The sequence below is a fragment of the Entelurus aequoreus genome, linkage group LG28, assembly GCF_033978785.1.
Source record: "Entelurus aequoreus isolate RoL-2023_Sb linkage group LG28, RoL_Eaeq_v1.1, whole genome shotgun sequence".
Taxonomy (NCBI): domain Eukaryota; kingdom Metazoa; phylum Chordata; class Actinopteri; order Syngnathiformes; family Syngnathidae; genus Entelurus; species Entelurus aequoreus.
Window position 1 is genome coordinate 15,335,562 of NC_084758.1, and position 16,239 is coordinate 15,351,800.

Consider the following 16,239-nt stretch of genomic DNA (forward strand, 5'->3'; position numbering starts at 1 on the left):
ATGAAAAAAAAATGCAAGCACAAGACGTTAGCATGTTAATGTTAGCATGCAGCCATAAGACAAGTTAGCAAACTTCTAAAATGGCAAGTATCAAAATCCCTGGTGTTTAGGTTCAAATGAATAAAATTAGCTAAAATACTAGCATAACGTTAGCATGCTAACATTAGCATGATAACATGGGAAAAGTTTGCGTATTTTTAAGATGGCACTAAGTTTCGAAAAGCCATGATTTTTAAGTTAAAACAAACAAAATTAGCAAAATGCTAGCATAAAACGTTAGCATGATCACATTAGCATGATCACATAGGAGAAGTTAGCATTCTTCTAAGATGGTGCCTGGTTCCAAAATCCATGATTTTTAGGTTTATACAAAAAACTTTTTTTTAAATGTTAGCATGCTAACGTACAATAGGAATAAACTTATTTTTTTCCGCCACACACATTAGCAGCACTTCATCAAATGTTAACATGTAAAAAAAAAAATGAAAGCACAAGACGTTAGCATATTAATGTTAGCATACAGCCATAAGACAATTTAGCAAACTTCTAAAATGGCAAGTACTAAAATCCTTTGTTTTTAGGTTCAAATGAATAAAATTTGCTAAAATACCAGCATAACACGTTAGCATGATAACATGGGAAAAGTTTGCGTATTTTTAAGATGGCGCTAAGTATCGAAAAACCATGATTTTTAAGTTAAAACAAACAAAATTAGCAAAACGCTAGCATAAAACATTAGCATGATCACATTAGCATGATCAAATAGGAGAACTTAGCATTCTTCTAAGATGGTGCCTATAGTACCAAAATCCATGATTTTTACATTTTAGCATGCTAACGTACAATAGGAATAAACTTATTTTTTTCCACCACACACATTAGCAGCACTTCATCAAATGTTAACATGTAAAAAAAAAAATGAAAGCACAAGACGTTAGCATGCAGCCATAGGATAAGTTAGCAAACTTCTCAAATGGCAAGTATTAAAATCCTTGGTTTTTAGGTTCAAATGAATAAAATTTGCTAAAATACCAGCATAACACATTAGCATGCTAACATTAGCATGATAACATGGGAAAAGTTTGCGTACTTCTAAGATGGCGCTAAATATTGAAAAGCCATGATTTTTAGGTGGAAAAATAAAATTGGCAAAATGCTAGCATAAACGTTAGCATGCTAACATTAGCATGATTATACAGGAAATTTTTGCGTACTTCTAAGATGGCGCTAGGTATCGAAAAGCCATGATTTTTAAGTTGAAACAAATAAAATTAGCAAAATGCTAGCATTAAACGTTGGCATGATCACGAAGGAAAAGTTAGCATACTTCCAATATGGTGCCTAGTTCCAAAATCCATGATTTTTAGGTCTAAAAACTACAAAAAAAATGTTACCATGCTAAAGAACAATAGGAATAAACTTCTCTTTTTCCTCCCACACTTAATCAAATGTTAACATTCTGTCTGCCCTGCAGGATGAATATTGAGGACCAGTCATAGACAATTTAGAGTGAAAAGTTCATTTTATTTTCACTCGCATACAAAACATTCTAACTTGGATTGTTTCCCTGGCTTGGAGACTCTCCTGAAGGACAGTGCAGCGAAGGCGCAACCAATTCCCTTCTTGTCTCTCATGGACACACACCTGTGGTTGTTGACTTTGGACTGACTGGCAAGAACACCAAGGCCCTTGATGCGAATCCCTTAGGGGTGATGGACGGCTGGGCAGCGCCTGAAGAGCTGCAGCCTGCCACCGTAGCCCCCCACTCCCTCCCCTCTGTTGCAAGTCTCCAGTCGTATGTTGTAATATGTATATTTGCTATGGAGGCCCCCTTAGGAGCCCAGTCTAGATTGTATTTTTTTACTCATCCTTCCCCGGCGTTGACCTTTTTCTACCAACATGTCAATCATCTCTGACGCACGCTGTCATCTGACACCATGACCTCATTGTGTGTGTGTGTGTGTGTGTGTGTGTGTGTGAGGTCTTGTTTCAGTCAATAAGTTTGTGTGTGGGTGTAAAGGAGCCTGGCATCAATAACAGTCAAGTGTGTGTGTGTGTGTGTGTGTGTGTGTGTGTGTGTGTGTGTGTGTGTGTGTGTTGTATTCCTACCCTTCTTGAGACGTCAACAAGGAAAAGTAGCTTCCATATGAGGAGGTCTGAACAAGTTAAGACATAAATCATGGTCCCAATACGGAAAACCATTGCATCTAATAGAAAATGTCTCATTTGCACCCCCTGGTGGTGAAATCTATCAAAATGAGAGTAGTCCCAAAAAAAGAGCTCCCCCTCTAGTCAACATATGAAATAACAAGTGTGTGTATAAATTTGAAGTGCTCCCCTCTGGCCAACATATGAAATAACAAGTGTGTGTATAAATTTGAAGTGCTCCCCCTCTGGCCAACATATGAAATAACAAGTGTGTGTAAGAAATTGAAATGCGCCCCCTCTGGCCAAAATGAATTTAAAATAAATAAATATGTATATAGAGACATAATGATAACTTGAAGTAAATAATGAAGAATAAAAACAATTACAAAACAAAAAACAAACAAAAAAATGAACTAAAAGCAGTCTTTCTCACAATGTGTCAACTTTTTCTTATAAAATTGGGAACAATTTCTCATATTCTTTCTGTTTCTGTAATATTGCAATATTTTCTCGTGAAATTGTGACTTTTTTAATGTAAAATTATTACTTTTTAATGCAAAATTGTGAAATTTGTCTTATAAAATTCTGACTTATCACAATATTACCAATTTTTTGGTTGTTCATGTAAAATAGTGAAATTTTTTGAGTAAAATTACGACTTTTGTCGTCAGTTTGCCGAGTAAAATTTCGATTATTATTATAATATCGCCAACATTTGAAAGTTTTCTTATAAAATTGTGATTTTTTGTCGAGTAAAATTACGACTCTTTTCGTAAAATTGCCAAAATGTTAAGCTTTTCTTGTGAAATTGCGACTGTTATTGAGTAAAATTCCAACTTTTATCATAATATTGCACAAATGTTCAGTTTTTCTTGTCAAATTTTGACTTGCGTTGAGTAAAATGACGACTTTTATTATAACACTGCCAAAATTCTACGTTTTTCTTGTGAAATTCCAACTCATTTTTCACAATAAGCTTTTTTATACTTGCATAGTATGTATATATTATTAATGTTGTAAATATACATCTTTATATATCTAGAAAGGGTGGTCCTAAAGAGGTAGGCATTTTTCTCAGGTCTCAAGAATGTAAGAAATACAAGAATGTGTGTGTGTGTGTGTGTGTGTGTGTGTGTGTGTGTGTGTGTGTGTGTGTGTGTGTGTGTGTGTGTGTGTGTGTGTGTGTGTGTGTGTGTGTGTGTGTGTGTGTGTGTGTGTGTGTGTGTGTGTGTGTGTGTGTGTGTGTGTGTGAGAGAGAGAGAGGAAGGCGATGAGCTCACTGACACTGTGTGGACACTCGCTGTCAATCACAGGAAGACATGACATGATGCATTCAGGCTCACTGCGAAGAACCGCTTGTTAGCATCAGGCTAACAGTCAGTGCTGTCTTGTAACCGTGCGCCACGCTCGTGTTGCCACGTCACAGAACTGTCCCCCTCCCCCAGGACCAAACATGGTCGAGACATTAGTCTTCCCATTAAAGATGATCCGTGTGGGATTAGTGCAGGTTTTTATGCTCTTCCCAGGATTTATTTCCACATTTCCACACAAGCTGCCAGTGATGCTCACATTTTAATTCAATAAAAAGCTTTTTAATCTGCTACACTGTTAGTAACGCCCATCCACTTGAAGCCAGCGATAAAAAAAAATCTACATTAATGGATGTGCAAGGGTGGCTGATACTGCTCATTGCGGTATCGATCCCATACCTAGTCAACCGCTGTGGCCCACAAGGGCGTAATACCCTTTTCCACCACTTGTGGCAGTCATGACCACATCAAACAAACAGAAGAAGTCTGAAGCTATAGTCATAGATTTTCTCAAGCACAAAAATGATGACTAAATTTTCATTTAATTTAGTGATTTTATTTACAAAATCCCAAACCAGTGAAGTTGTCATGTTGTGTAAATGGTAAATAAAAACAGAATAAAATTATTTTCAAATCCTTTTCAACTTATATTCAATTGAATAGACTGCAAAGACAAGATATTTAATGTTCCCACTGAGAAACGTAATGTTTTTTTGCAAATAATCATTAACTTAGAATTTAATGGCAGCAACACATTGCAAAAAAAGTTGTCACGGGCATTTTTACCACTGTGTTACATGGCCTTTCCTTTTAACAACACTCAGTAAACGTTTGGGAACTGAGGAGACCAATTTTTGAAGCTTCTCAGGTGGAATTCTTTCCCATTCTTGCTTGATGTATAGCTTAAGTTGTTCAACAGTCTGTTGTGGTATTTTAGGCAACAATATATTTTGTAAACAAATATAAAATGTCATCTGTTCCAAATATAACTGCTAATAAGGAAATAATACAAAATGTTAGTGAATATTGTTACCTGGGTGTCATTTTAGAGCCAACACTTGGCTTTAAAAAACATATCAAACAGATGTGCCAGAGTCTTAAATACAACATAAAAACGTTCAAATGTATCAGAAATTCATTAACACTGGAGGCAGCTCAAACTTATGCCTCGTTTTTATTATTGTATAAAATGTTGGTCGCAGCCAAGCAAAATGACACTGAGGCCAGTGGAAACTTTGCACAAACAATCGCTCAAAATCCTTGACCGAAAAAGTCAAAATGTCATAAGAATGAAGTCGTTATGTTACGAAAACAGAGCCAAAATGTCACAAGAATAAAGCCGTAATGTTACAAAAAAAAGTCAAAAGGACAAGAATAAAGTCGTAATGTTACGAAAAAAAAAGTCAAAATGTCATAAGAATAAAGTTGTAATGTTACGAAAAAACTCAAACTGTCTTAAAAAAAAAAGTTATGTTAAGAAAACAAAGCCAAAATGTCACAAGAATAAAATCATAATGTTACGAAAAAAAGTCAAAATGTCAGTAGAATAAAGTCGTAATGTTACGAAAAAAAAGTCAAAATGTCATAAGAATAAAGTCGTAATGTTACGAAAACAAAGTCAAAATGTCAGTAGAATAAAGTCGTAATGTTACGGAAACAAAGTCAAAATGTCAATAGAATAAAGTCGTAATGTTACAAAAACAAAGTCAAAATGTCAATAGAATAAAGTCGTTATGTTACGAAAACAAAGTCAAAAGACAAAAAAATATGTTGTAAAGTTGCGAAGACAAGGTTTTATGTTAGGATGCGTAATCCTAACATAAAAGTCGTAAAAGTTGTGAAAAAAATTTTTATAATAAAAGGAAAACGATGACGTGTTACAAAAAAGTCGCATCGTTGCAAGAAAAAAAATGTGTTACAAGGACAAAGTCGTAAGTTGTAATGTTGCGTTGTGTTTTATTATTTTAAGAACTAAGTCGCAATCTTGAAATATAAAAGTCGCAATGGTAAAAGAAAAAAGACAGTGTAGCAAGAAAAAATGCTAGTCGTTATGTTACGAAAGCAAAGCCAAAATGTCACAAGAATAAAGTCGTAATGTTACGAAAAAAAGTCAAAATTTCATAAGAATAAAGTTGTAATGTTACGAAAAAAAAGTCAAAATGTCATAAGAAGAAAGTCGTAATGTTACGAAAACAAAGTCAAAATGTCAATAGAATAAAGTCGTAATGTTATGAAAACAAAGTCAAAATGTCAATAGAATAAAGTCGTAATGTTACGAAAACAAAGTCAAAAGACAAAAAAATATGTCGTAAAGTTGCGAAGACAACGTTTTATGTTAGGATGCGTAATCATAACATAAAAGTCGTAAAAGTTGTGAAAACATTTTTTATAATAAAAGGAAAACGATGACGTGTTACAAAAAAGTCGCAATGTTGCGAGACAAAAAACGTGTTAAAAGGACAAAGTCGTAAGTTGTAATGTTGCGTTGTTTTATTATTTTAAGAACTAAGTCGCAATCTTGAAATATAAAAGTCGCAATGGTAAAAGAAAAAAGACAGTGTAGCAAGAAAAAATGCTAGTCGTTATGTTACGAAAGCAAAGCCAAAATGTCACAAGAATAAAGTCGTAATGTTATGAAAACAAAGTGAAAATGTCATAAGAATGAAGTCATTATGTTACGAAAACATAGCCAAAATGTCACAAGAATAAAGTCGTAATGTTACAAAAAAAAAGTCAAAATGTCATAAGAATAAAGTTGTAATGTTACGAAAAAATGTCAAAATGTCATAATAAAGTTGTAATGTTACGAAAAAAGTGAAACTGTCATAAGAATAAAGTTGTTATGTTAAGAAAACAAAGCCAAAATGTCACAAGAATAAAGCCGTAATGTTACAAAAAAAAGTGAAAATTACAAGAATAAAGTCGTAATGTTACGAAAAAAAAGTCAAAATGTCATTAGAATAATGTTGTAATGTTACGAAAAAACTCAAACTGTCATAAAAAAAAGTTATGTTAAGAAAACAAAGCCAAAATGTCACAAGAATAAAATCGTAATGTTACGGAAAAAAAAGTCAAAATGTCAGTAGAATAAAGTCGTAATGTTACGAAAACAAAGTCAAAATGTCAGTAGAATAAACTCGTAATGTTACGGAAACAAAGTCAAAATGTCAATAGAATAAAGTCGTAATGTTACGAAAACAAAGTCAAAATGTCAATAGAATAAAGTCGTTATGTTACGAAAACAAAGTCAAAAGACAAAAAAATATGTTGTAAAGTTGCGAAGACCAGGTTTTATGTTAGGATGCGTAATCCTAACATAAAAGTCGTAAAAGTTGTGAAAAAATTTTTTATAATAAAAGGAAAACGATGACGTGTTACAAAAAAGTCGCATCGTTGCAAGAAAAAATATGTGTTACAAGGACAAAGTCGTAAGTTGTAATGTTGCGTTGTGTTTTATTATTTTAAGAACTAAGTCGCAATCTTGAAATATAAAAGTCGCAATGGTAAAAGAAAAAAGACAGTGTAGCAAGAAAAAATGCTAGTCGTTATGTTACGAAAGCAAAGCCAAAATGTCACAAGAATAAAGTCGTAATGTTACGAAAAAAAGTCAAAATTTCATAAGAATAAAGTTGTAATGTTACGAAAAAAAAGTCAAAATGTCATAAGAAGAAAGTCGTAATGTTACGAAAACAAAGTCAAAATGTCAATAGAATAAAGTCGTAATGTTACGAAAACAAAGTCAAAATGTCAATAGAATAAAGTCGTAATGTTACGAAAACAAAGTCAAAAGACAAAAAAATATGTCGTAAAGTTGCGAAGACAAGGTTTTATGTTAGGATGCGTAATCATAACATAAAAGTCGTAAAAGTTGTGAAAACATTTTTTATAATAAAAGGAAAACGATGACGTGTTACAAAAAAGTCGCAATGTTGCGAGACAAAAAACGTGTTAAAAGGACAAAGTCGTAAGTTGTAATGTTGCGTTGTTTTATTATTTTAAGAACTAAGTCGCAATCTTGAAATATAAAAGTCGCAATGGTAAAAGAAAAAAGACAGTGTAGCAAGAAAAAATGCTAGTCGTTATGTTACGAAAGCAAAGCCAAAATGTCACAAGAATAAAGTCGTAATGTTATGAAAACAAAGTGAAAATGTCATAAGAATGAAGTCATTATGTTACGAAAACATAGCCAAAATGTCACAAGAATAAAGTCGTAATGTTACGAAAAAAAAGTCAAAATGTCATAAGAATAAAGTTGTAATGTTACGAAAAAATGTCAAAATGTCATAATAAAGTTGTAATGTTACGAAAAAACTGAAACTGTCATAAGAATAAAGTTGTTATGTTAAGAAAACAAAGCCAAAATGTCACAAGAATAAAGCCGTAATGTTACAAAAAAAAGTGAAAATTACAAGAATAAAGTCGTAATGTTACGAAAAAAAAGTCAAAATGTCATTAGAATAAAGTTGTAATGTTACGAAAAAACTCAAACTGTCATAAAAAAAAGTTATGTTAAGAAAACAAAGCCAAAATGTCACAAGAATAAAATCGTAATGTTACGAAAAAAAGTCAAAATGTCATAAAAAAAAGTTATGTTACGAAAAAAAAGTCAAAATGTCATTAGAATAAAGTCGTAATGTTACGAAAACAAAGTCAAAATGTCAATAGAATAAAGTCGTAATGTTACGAAAACAAAGTCAAAAGACAGGTCTGGACTACAGGCAGGCCAGTCTAGTACCCGCACTCTTTTACTATGAAGCCACGCTGTTGTAACACGTGGCTTGGCATTGTCTTGCTGAAATAAGCAGGGGCGTCCATGATAACGTTGCTTGGATGGCAACATATGTTGCTCCAAAACCTGTATGTACCTTTCAGCATTAATGGTGCCTTCACAGATGTGTAAGTTACCCATGTCTTGGGCACTAATACACCCCCATACCATCACACATGCTGACTTTTACACTGTGCGACTATAACAATTTGGATGGTTCTTTTCCTTTTTGGTCCGGAGGACACGACGTCCACAGTTTCCAGAAACAATTTGAAATGTGGACTCGTCAGACCACAGAACACTTTTCCACTTTGCATCAGTCCATCTTAGATGAGCTCAGGCCCAGCGAAGCCGGCGGTGTTTCTGGGTGTTGTTGATAAATGGCTTTGGCTTTGCATAGTAGAGTTTTAACTTGCACTTACAGATGTAGCGACCAACTGTAGTTACTGACAGTGGTTTTCTGGAGTGTTCCTGAGCCCATGTGGTGATATCCTTTACTCACTGATGTCGCTTTTTGATGCAGTATCACCTAAGGGATCAAAGGTCCGTAATATCATCGCTTAAGTGCAGTGATTTCTCCAGATTCTCTGAACCTTTTGATGATATTACGTAGCGTAGATGGTGAAATCCCTAAATTCCTTGCAATAGCTGGTTGAGAAATGTTGTTCCTAAACAATTTGCTCACGCATTTGTTGACAAAGTGGTGACCCTCGCCCCGTCCTTGTTTGTGAACGGAAGCTGCTTTTATACCCAATCATGGCACCCACCTGTTCCCAAATTGCCTGTTCACCTGTGGGATGTTCCAAATAAGTGTTTGATGAGCATTCCTCAACTTTATCCGTCTTTTTTGCCACTTGTGCCAGCTTTTTTGAATGAGCAAATATTTGCAAAAAATAACGTTTTCCAGTTCGAACGTTAAATATCTTGTCTTTGCAGTCTATTCAATTGAATATAAGTTGAAAATGATTAGCAAATCTTCGTATTCTGTTTTTATTTACACAACGTGACAACTTCACTGGTTTTGGGTTTTTTATAATGATTGAATATTCAGTGTTAATATTTGAGTGGGCCCCGTGCCCCTGTGTAGTGGAAAAGTAGGCCCCCCGAGGTCGAGGTTAAGAACATCTGTTCCAAGGTGTTGCTTTTCGCTCAAATGAGGGAAAATATCCCCTAATCCAGTACATCAAGTCATCCTCTTGTGGTCCAGGTTCTGGTCCATGTCATCCTGATGGTTTGGTTTGTGTGGCCCGACAGGAGATGTGGTGGACATCTACCAGAGGGAGTTCCTGGCCTTGAGGGAGCGTCTGCACTCGGCCGAGCAGGAGAACCTGCAGCGCTCCAAGGAACTCAACGTGGTCCTGGAGGAGATCAAGCGGGCCATCGCGGAGAAACAAGCGCTGAGGGACATCAACAGGACCTGGAGCAGCCTCTCTGGTCTGGAAGCAGAAGTCCTCACCTTGTACGAGCGCCAGCTGGTCTAACACGGCGTGTGTGGGTGTGTGTGCGTGTGTGTGTGTGTGTGTGTGTGTGTGTGTGTGTGTGTGTGTGTGTGTGTGTGTGTGTGTGTGTGTGTGTGTGTGTGCGTGTGTGCGTGTGTTCAGAGGAGACCCGGTTGAAGTTGTGGAACGTGAGCAGCAGTAAAAACTTCCTGCAACTTCCTTCAGTCCTCCATCATCTTCCCCACCTGATCCACAGAGAAGACAGTCTGCAGCCCGCCGTGCACGTGGGCCAGGGACGCACTGGAGGTCAGTGTGTGTGTGTGTGTGTGTGTGTGTGTGTGTGTGTGTGTGTGTGTGTGTGTGTGTGTGTGTGTGTGTGTGTGTGCGGTCACCTTGACGTGTGTGTGTGTGTGTCTGTGTGTGTGTGTGCAGTCTCCATAGTGATGGGCGTTCCCAGCGTGAAGAGGGAGGTCCACTCCTACTTGACGGACACGCTCAACTCACTGATGTCGCAACTCAGCGCCGCCGAGAAGGACGATTGCATCATCGTGGTCCTCATCGCTGAGGTCCGTCTGAGTGTGTGTGTGTGTGTGTGTGTGTGTGTGTGTGTGTGTGTGTGTGTTCTTGTCTTTCGACCCTTCTTGGGACATCAACAAGGAAAAGTGAGGACCGGTGAACAAGTTAGGACATAAATTTGAACAAAACGATGTTAAATGCGCCCCCTGTGGCCAAAATTAATTTTAAAAAATTCAAAACTGTTTAATGTATATATTAATGATATGTTTAATACATCCAAAATACTGAAATGTATACTTTTTGCAGACGACACAAATTTATTCTACAGTAGTGATGACTATAATGAGCTCATAAATACAGTAAACACAGAACTAAACATAGTAAAAAAAATGGATGGACACAAATAAATTATCTTTGAATATAAATAAAACTAAGATAGTAATGTTTGGAAATCGCAACACAACGTTTGAACAGAAAATAAGTATTGATGGTACCCAAATTGAAATCGTAAATGAGAATACATTTTTGGGAGTAATAATTGATAGTAAACTATCATTTAAACCTCATGTCAGACACATTAAAACAAAAATCTCCAAAAGCCTCTAAATTATAAACAAAGCAAAACTATACCTCAATGAAAATGCATTCCGTACTCTATACTGCACCTTGGTACTGCCATACCTTACATACTGTGTTGAAGTATGGGGGAATACTTACCAAAACACAATTCATCCTCTGATCATATTACAGAAAAGAGCAGTGCGGATCATTCACAACGTTGGTTATTTAGAACATACTCATAATCTGTTTATGCAATCAAAGTTGCTCAAATTTGATGACCTTGTTAAATATAATACATTAATAATCTTATATAAAGCTTTTAACAAATTATTGCCACCAAATCTACAACGTTTTTTTATAAGACGAGTGCAAGCTCATAACTTGAGAGGCTTTGGATATTATTGCCGAGAGCTCAAACCACTCGTAAACGTTTTTGTGTGTCTGTATGCGGAGTAAAACTATGGAACAAACTGGATTTACAACACAAGCAATGCCAAACTATTAATCGATTTAAACTATTATACAAACATGGGGTCTGGTTCAAATATAGAGATGAGGGTCTTTAATTTGACCTGCTGCTATACTCTGTCTCAAAGTGTTAACATGTGCTCAATGTTTCCTTACCATTATTGCTATGATGTCTATTACCATTATTGCTATGATGTCTATTACCATTGTTGGTATATTCATTATTCCTACATTGTTGATACAAATGATTGTTACAGTGTAATAATTATTGTTACCTATGGTAATGCCACTATGATACAACATCTGTATTATAATCCTTGAACAAAGTGAGAGTGAAACTCATGTGAATAATCACTGAATGGAGAAATAAATGATCTTCTTCCCACTCCCTTTCAGGCAAAACTGGACAGTAATGCACTATATTAATTTATATTATTATGTTTTGTCAACTTGTACGTTTTTGTCATTGCCTGAAATAAATAAATAAATGAAAAAAAAATGAAATGAATAAATATGTATATGGAGACATACTGTAATAACTTGAAGTAAATAATGAAGAATAAAACCAATTACAAACAAAATAATAAAAAAAATTTAAAAAACGAACTAAAACCTTACCTTTTTTATATTTGCATAGTTTGTATATATTATTAATGTTGTAAATACACTAATTTATATATCTAGAAAGGGTGGTCCTAAAGAGGTAGGCATTTTTCTCAAGTCTCAAGAAAGTAAGCAATACAAGAATGTGTGCGTGTGTGTGTGTGTGTGTGTGTGTGTGTGTGTGTGTGTGTGTGTGTGTGTGTGTGTGTGTGTGTGTGTGTGTGTGTGTTCTTGTCTTTCAACCGTTCTTGGGACATCAACAAGGAAAAATGAGGACCGGTGAACAAGTTAGGACATAAATTTAACAAAACGATGTTAAATGCGCCCCCTGTGGCCAAAATTAATTTTAAAAATTTAATAAATATGTATATAGAGACATACTGTAATAACTTGAAGTAAATAAAGAAGAATAAAACCAATTACAAACAAAATAATACAAATTAAAAGAAACGAACTAAAAGCTTACCTTTTCTATATTTGCATAGTTTGTATATATCATTAATGTTGTAAATACACTTCTTTATATATCTAGAAAGGGTGGTTCTAAAGAGGTAGGCATTTTTCTCACGGCTCAAGAAAGTAAGAAATACAAGAATGTGTGTGTGTGTGTGTGTGTGTGTGTGTGTGTGTGTGTGTGTGTGTGTGTGTGTTCTTGTCTTTCATCCGTTCTTGGGACATCAACAAGGAAAAATGAGGACCGGTGAACAAGTTAGGACATAAATTTAACAAAACGATGTTAAATGCGCCCCCTTTGGCCAAAATTAATTTTAAAAAATTTAATAAATATGTATATAGAGACATACTGTAATAACTTGAAGTAAATAATGAAGAATAAAACCAATTACAAACAAAATAATACAAATTAAAAGAAACGAACTAAAAGCTTACCTTTTTTATATTTGCATAGTATGTATATATTATTAATGTTGTAAATACACTTCTTTATATATCTAGAAAGGCTGGTCCTAAAGAGGTAGGCATTTTTCTCAAGGCTCAAGAAAGTAAGCAATACAAGAATGTGTGTGTGTGTGTGTGTGTGTGTGTGTGTGTGTGTGTGTGTGTGTGTGTGTGTGTGTGTGTGTGTGTGTGTGTGTGTGTGTGTTCTTGTCTTTCAACCGTTCTTGGGACATCAACAAGGAAAAATGAGGACTGGTGAACAAGTTAGGACATAAATTTAACAAAACGATGTTAAATGCGCCCCCTTTGGCCAAAATTAATTTAAAAAATTTAATAAATATGTATATAGAGACATACTGTAATAACTTGAAGTAAATAATGAAGAATAAAACCAATTACAAACGAAACAATTAAAAAAAACGAACTAAAAGCTTACCTTTTTTATATTTGAATAGTTTGTATATATTATTAATGTTGTAAATACACCCTTCTTGAGACATCAACAAGGAAAAGTAGCTTCCATATGAGGAGGTGTGAAAAAGTTAGGACATAAATCATGGTCCCAATACAGAAAACCGGTGCATCTAATAGAGAGCCAAATACTAGAGTCCGTGAACATTGCTCCAAAGTCAGGATTTGTTGTGTTGATTTAATGTGCATACAAAAGTAAACATTGACAGGTGCTAAGGCAGCAATATATGATAAAACAAGATGTTAGCGTGTGTGTGTGTGTGTGTGTGTGTGTGTGTGTGTGTGTGTGTGTTGTTGTATTTCTACCCTTCTTGAGACATCAACAAGGAAAAGTAGCTTCCATACGAGGAGGTGTGAACAAGTTAGGACATAAATGATGGTCCCAATACAGAAAACCATTGCATCTAACAGAGAGCCAAATACTAGAGTCCGTGAACATTGCTCCAAAGTCAGGATTTTGTGTTGATTTAATGTGCATACAAAAGTAAACCTAGACAGGTGCAAAGGCAGCAATTAATAATAAAACAAGATGCTAGGGTGTGTGTGTGTGTTCTTGTATTTCTAGCCTTCCTAAGACATGAAGAAGGAAAAGTAGCTTCCATAAGAAGAGGTGTGGACAAGTGAGGACATAAATCATGGTCCCAATACAGAAAACCATTGCATCTAATAGAGAATGTCTCATTTGCACCCCTGGTGGTGAAATCTACCAAAATGAGGGTGGTCCCAAAAAGGAGGGATTTTTTCAAATTGACTGTGTGTCGCTTTTATAAGTGCTCCCCCTCTGGTCAACATATGAAATAACAAGTGTGTGTAAGCAATGGAAATGTGCCCCCTTTGGTCAAAATTAATTATAAAAATTTAATAAATATGTATGTAGAGACATACTGTAATAACTTGAAGTAAATAATGAAGAATAACATTTTTTTGTAAATACACATCTTTATATATCTAGAAAGGGTGGTCCTAAAGAGGTAGGCATTTTTCTCAGGTCTTAAGAATGTAAGAAATACAAGAATGTGTTTGTGTGTGTGTGTGTATGTGTGTGTGTGTGTGTGTGTTGGTTCATTAGCTGAAGCACTGACCTTTACAAAGCACACACAAACACACACTCACACACACACAGTGTTAATGTCCGTGTTAGCAGACGTGCTAATGCTAACTTCTAATCGCTGCAGGGGGAGCATTGATGATGATGATGTTGATGATGTGCGTGTCGTGATGAAGATGCACTGTTTTACAGCTCAACAAATATGTATATTTGACTTGAATTGACTTATTAACACTTACATGTTCTAGAATGTCCAAACTATTTGACTTGTGGTCGAGGGCCAAAATATACATACATATACAGTATATGTGTGTATGTCTGTATATATATATATATATATATATATATATATATATATATATATATATATATATATATATATATATATATATATATATATATATATATATATATATATATATATATATATGTATGGGGTTTGTATAATGAAGACAACACATGACGTAAGTGTCTATAATAGCTACAATAGCCTACTATCAAAATGACTATGTGTCGCAGGCTAAAGCAAATCTTCGTTGACAGAAATGTTGAAATGTAATATTTATTCTTCACATTTTTACAACATTAGAAAACATTAGTAAGTCAGCGGCTACTCAGAAGATGAGATAACTCCTGGAAATTACTGGCTTTTCATGGCCAAAGGTATGGATGTGTGTGTCCAAGATAAAGGAAATGGCAGGCTGTCTTCTTCTAATAGATTTAGTACAATCTTTGCAAGTTAGGTAATGTTTGCTGTGGTCTGGAACAACATGGCACACAAACAACTGTGAGAAATGCAGCCAATATTACATACAGATAACATGTTATGAGACATGCAAATATAAATTAAATACACAGAGGACATAAATAAAGGAAATTAAATGAGCTCAAATATACCTACAAATGAGGCATAATGACACAATATGTACATACAGCTAGCCTACATAGCACGTTAGCATTGATTAGCTTGCAGTCATGCACTGACCAAACATGCCTGATTAGCACTCCAACAAGTCAATAACATCAACAAAGCGCACCTTTGTGCATTCACGCACAGCATAAAACGTTTGGTGGACAAAATGAGACAAAGAAGGAGTGGAAGATTTCACATGTAAACAAACTGTTGCGTCACAGTCCACACTATGGTGAGTTCAAGAACTGCCGCAATTCGTAGGACAAAACGATGTTCACCAAATACTCTCATCAGTGAAGCATACACACAAACATATTGGGAAGATTCGTGTCGTGTTTGTCCTCAAACAAAAAACATACTAAAACCAAAAAATTATTTCCCCCCACATCTTTTTCCATTTTCAATCCTTTTTTTAAAATGCTCCAGGGAGCCTCTAGGGCGGCACTAAAGAGACCCCCGCTTTAGATGATCGGATCTCCTTCCAAACTGATATGAAGCTTTCAGGTTTGGATCTGATCACACTGCACGCTGATATCGACACCAACATCGCCCCCTTGTGGTGGAAAATTATAATGGTCTTCTTTCCACATGCTCCAATCTTCCTGACATTTTGAACGGTGGGTCGGGGTATTGGGAGGCACGTGACTGCGTGCGACTTAAAGGCCTACTGAAATGAAGTTTTCTTATTTAAACGGGGATAGCAGGTCCATTCTATGTGTCATAGTTGATCATTTCGCGATATTGCCATATTTTTGCTGAAAGGATTTAGTAGAGAACATCGACGATAAAGTTCGCAACTTTTGGTCGCTGATAAAAAAGCCTCGCCTGTACCGGAAGTAGCGTGACGTCACAGGTTGTGGAGCTCCTCACATCTGCACATTGTTTACAATCATGGCCACCAGCAGCTAGAGCGATTCGGACCGAGAAAGCGACGATTGCCCCATTATTGAGCGAGGATGAAATATTTGTGGATGAGGAAAGTGAGAGTGAAGGATTAGAGTGCAGTGGAAGCGATTCAGGTAGGGAAGATGCTGTGAGAGGCGGGTGGGACCTGATATTCAGCTGGGAATGACTAAAACAGTAAATAAACACAAGAC

At 35.5% G+C, this 16,239-nt stretch overlaps 1 protein-coding gene across 1 annotated transcript in view; it reads left to right on the forward strand.

The window, feature by feature from the left end:
* The window catches only part of mgat4b (alpha-1,3-mannosyl-glycoprotein 4-beta-N-acetylglucosaminyltransferase B), an 81,182-nt gene that overhangs the window by 37,481 nt on the left and 27,462 nt on the right, over nucleotides 1–16,239 (forward strand). The window contains 3 exon segments of the mRNA XM_062040154.1: nucleotides 9,481–9,660; nucleotides 9,828–9,971; nucleotides 10,098–10,231. Coding sequence (XP_061896138.1) covers nucleotides 9,481–9,660; nucleotides 9,828–9,971; nucleotides 10,098–10,231 — 458 coding nt within the window.